The sequence below is a fragment of the Helobdella robusta genome, assembly GCF_000326865.2.
Source record: "Helobdella robusta unplaced genomic scaffold HELROscaffold_4, whole genome shotgun sequence".
NCBI classification, from domain to species: domain Eukaryota; kingdom Metazoa; phylum Annelida; class Clitellata; order Rhynchobdellida; family Glossiphoniidae; genus Helobdella; species Helobdella robusta.
Window position 1 is genome coordinate 5627430 of NW_008704902.1, and position 3752 is coordinate 5631181.

The 3752-nt window shown below is 32.4% G+C and overlaps 1 protein-coding gene across 1 annotated transcript; it reads right to left on the reverse strand.

The window, feature by feature from the left end:
* Nucleotides 1-1371: 1371 nt before the first annotated feature.
* HELRODRAFT_162658 (hypothetical protein) lies at nt 1372-2656 on the reverse strand (the record flags this gene model as incomplete). The annotated part of the gene is made up of 3 exons (XM_009024803.1): nt 1372-1439; nt 1926-2259; nt 2522-2656. The coding sequence occupies 3 exons, from the start codon at nt 2654-2656 to the stop codon at nt 1372-1374; spliced, it is 537 nt and encodes a 178-aa protein (XP_009023051.1).
* Nucleotides 2657-3752: the final 1096 nt, after the last annotated feature.

Genomic DNA, 3752 nt, shown 5'->3' on the forward strand with positions numbered 1-3752 from the left:
TAGTAGCTAATTAGATTAACTAAGGTAAAAAAATTGAACAAATGAATACATGAAAGGACAAATAATAGCATACCTATTAACAGAATGAACGAACACACCAACAAACAAGCAAGCAAATGAATGAACGAACGAACAAATGAATGAATGAGTTAATTAATTAATGAAGTAATTATTAAAATATGACCAGTTTGATAAATCCGTGAACAAATGATAAAATTTATTTTAACATATTTTATTGTGTATATGTGAGTGTGAATGTGTTAGCGTAAATAAATAAATGAATAAATAAATGAATAAACAAATGAATGAATAAATAAATGAATGAATGAATGAATGAATGAATGAACGAAAAGGAAATTGATATGAACAATTTTATTTTGATAAATGAGTTTCTTATTATCTGCCACAGATTCGACTCGTTCCCTAACCCTATCTATCCAGTCTTGGGCTTCTATCTAGACTTGCGATATATTTTCAATAGAAAATTGTTTTTAAATGAAAAAAAATGTATTAGCTTATTTCTTTTTTTGAATTCTGATTTAGATCGTAAAGGGATCAATTGGACCAACAACAACAATAATAATAATAACTAATTAAATGAACAATCATCGCCATCAACATTAACATTAATCACCAAAAAATCATTACCATAATCACATCATATCATCATCATAATCATCTCATCCTCATAAACGCATCATCATTATCATCATCATCATCACATCATCATCACAACCACACCATCCTCACCTCGTTATTGAAGTATTCAAAATTTATAGACAATCAAAATATTTATTGTGACCATCATTCCCAAATACTTAATTATATAGAAAAACTATATATGAAATTTTTTGAGGAAAAATAAAACATTAGAACAGAAGCGAAGAATTTTTGTCCTCATTATTTATTTACAAATTGAAGCGCTCATAGTCAATTAGAATAGTTAAAACTGGCTTATAATAGAAGACGGTTTTTGAAAGCTTAATGTTTAAAACTATTGAAACAAGTTGATATTTTTTTGAAGAAGGGTGCCAGCATGGAAGCAACTTTTAATTTAAAATAAAATGTCTTCAAAACAAGAAAAAATGGAGACTTCCATGTTATGTTATATTAGATATTTTATTTTGCATCATTCGCGGGCCAGACGTTTGTTTGTGCGCGCGATAAGCAAAATATGATTAGGAAGCATGAAGATCGCCATGTCTTAATTCAAAGTGCCCCATCATTAATATATCAGATACGTTTGTAACAGAATAAAGTCCGGAGCACATTTTACAATATCGCTGGCGTACAATCATTCGGTTTAAAGTTCTGTAAATAATTAAAATTACGTAGTGAAGGAAGTTAGAAAGAAAAGTAGTGACAGAAAAATTAAGCCTTAAAAACTTTGAACAGCGTAGTGAAAACATCTAAAAAAATGCTCGAAAGCTCTCCAACTCCTAGAAGAAGAGAGAAGGCAAGAAGTGTTTGAATTTCAATAAATCAACTTTAATATTTTGAACGACGTGTTTGTAACCAGGTACAGATCAACTTTAATGATGCGATATAAATGTCATTCAAACGCATCGCCACTTGACGATAATTTACACATTCATAAAATGCTGGTTCAGTTCGAAGTTACGAAATGACCATTAAATGTCTTAACATAATAGAAGCGCTCGTTAAAACGTCTTACATTTGACGTTCACCGTTATAACCGACGAACTTGCTTAAACGTTCTTCGCGTTATTTGATCATTCAGTGTTCTTTCAAATACCTCAAACAAACACTCAGCTCACACAACATTCGTAACTCATTCACACACCGCAGTCCTTCACTATGAATGGGTGTTTTCTAAAGTTATCAAATTTAAGCATGAAACAAAGAAATATAATATAGGCAAAGAAAAGAAAATGTCTGTAAAAATAATGAAGTATGTGACAAACTTCTATCGGCGAGGCAGACTGTAGTGTCAGAATTTCGAAGGGTTTTCCAGAAAATTGGATCGAATTCGCTTTCTAAGCTTCTGTCGATGTTGTTGTTTTTGTTTTTGTTGTAATTCATGATGTATTTGTAGAGAGTGAGCATGTAGCGGGAGGCCGTCGTCGAAACATCCGTAGACGTCTGCTCGTTTCGCGGCCTGTGGTCCAACTGCATCAGATTCAGCAACGTGTTCTCCAAGTTCATCCTCTTGGTGGGAGCCAAACTGTGCACTTCGATGACATTTTGATCCACCTCCTCTTCTTCTTCCTGGCCGTCACCACCGTCATTTGAATACTGCTGTTTGTGATGGTGATGTTGTGGTGGAGAAGGAATAGATGGATTGATGGAGTGTGATTTGATGGAGGAGAGATCAAGTTGTTGTCGTTGTTGATGTTGATTCGTTGTTGTTGTTGTTGTTGTTGTTGTTGTCGACTGTCGTATGCCAGATCCCATATTGAGAGACCACGAGAAGAGGTTGAACAAGGTCAAAATAAATAAATACAAAAATGATTTATACATTTTTCGTGAAACGAACAAAACTATCCTTTTATTGACGAACCGGCGCAGAGCAGTACAAATATTTATGAAACAGGTGACCAGACACTGTCAGTCGAATATTGAGATGCAGGCGCGTGTTTGCTTCGAATGAGTTGCACTTATTGAATATCATACAACGCTTTCCCCTCCCGACCATCATTAACAATAGTCCCTACATAAATCGCGTTCGCCAGTTAAATCATTGAAAAGTCTTTATATACACACAATCTTTCTCTTCACTTAGATGTATTTCATATATACATGTGCAATATACACACATGTGTATGTATAAATACATATTTGCATATATGTATACATATATTTACATATATATATATAAATAATTATATATAGGAATACATATATATGTATATATATATATATATATATATATATATCGGTATATGACGTAACGAAGCCAAAAGTTAGTTATGATGTATTTAGTTATAATATGCCTGCCAAACGTCTTTTATAACTGAGGGCGCACATACACACGCGGGCACACACACGAAGATTACACGCACACAAGCATGTGTACAATATATGTGCTGCTTATAAACGCGTTTCCGTGTGTACGTGTACCCATATTTTCAGTCATATGAAATACATGTCGGTAAGATTCATATGCATGCACGTAAGCGAGTAGCACACATGGTCCAAAAAATTGATTAACTGAAACCTTTTTTTACGTTATAACTAAGTGAGAATTAAAATTACGCTCCGCCAACTAAGAAAATAATTTCTGTTAATTCTCATTCAAACAATGCAATGAACCTGTTGGTATATAAGACTCGTATGCATGCATGCATACGAGCCTTATGTTCAAATTACTCCAAGTCATATTTGTGTTGTATTGTGCTGGCGTGTGTGCGTGCACGATATGAACGAATATACATTTAAATTTAAATAATATATATATATTTATATATATATATTTATATGATGCATGTTCGTGTCTGTGAAATTATAGTGATTTTGTACGCATTTTTGTTTGAATGTAAATCTTTGTGCATGTATGTATGTATGTATGTATGTATGTATGTATGTATGTATGTATGTATGTATGTATGTGTGTCTATTTACGTAACTGTAGCTTTTTCACGTACAATTTTGTATTTGTAATTATACACACAAACACCACACACACATACTCATATATATATATATATATATATATATATATATATATTTATTTATTTATATCTGCATGAACGTATGTGTGAATCACATGTTATTTATGTACAATTGTTCAT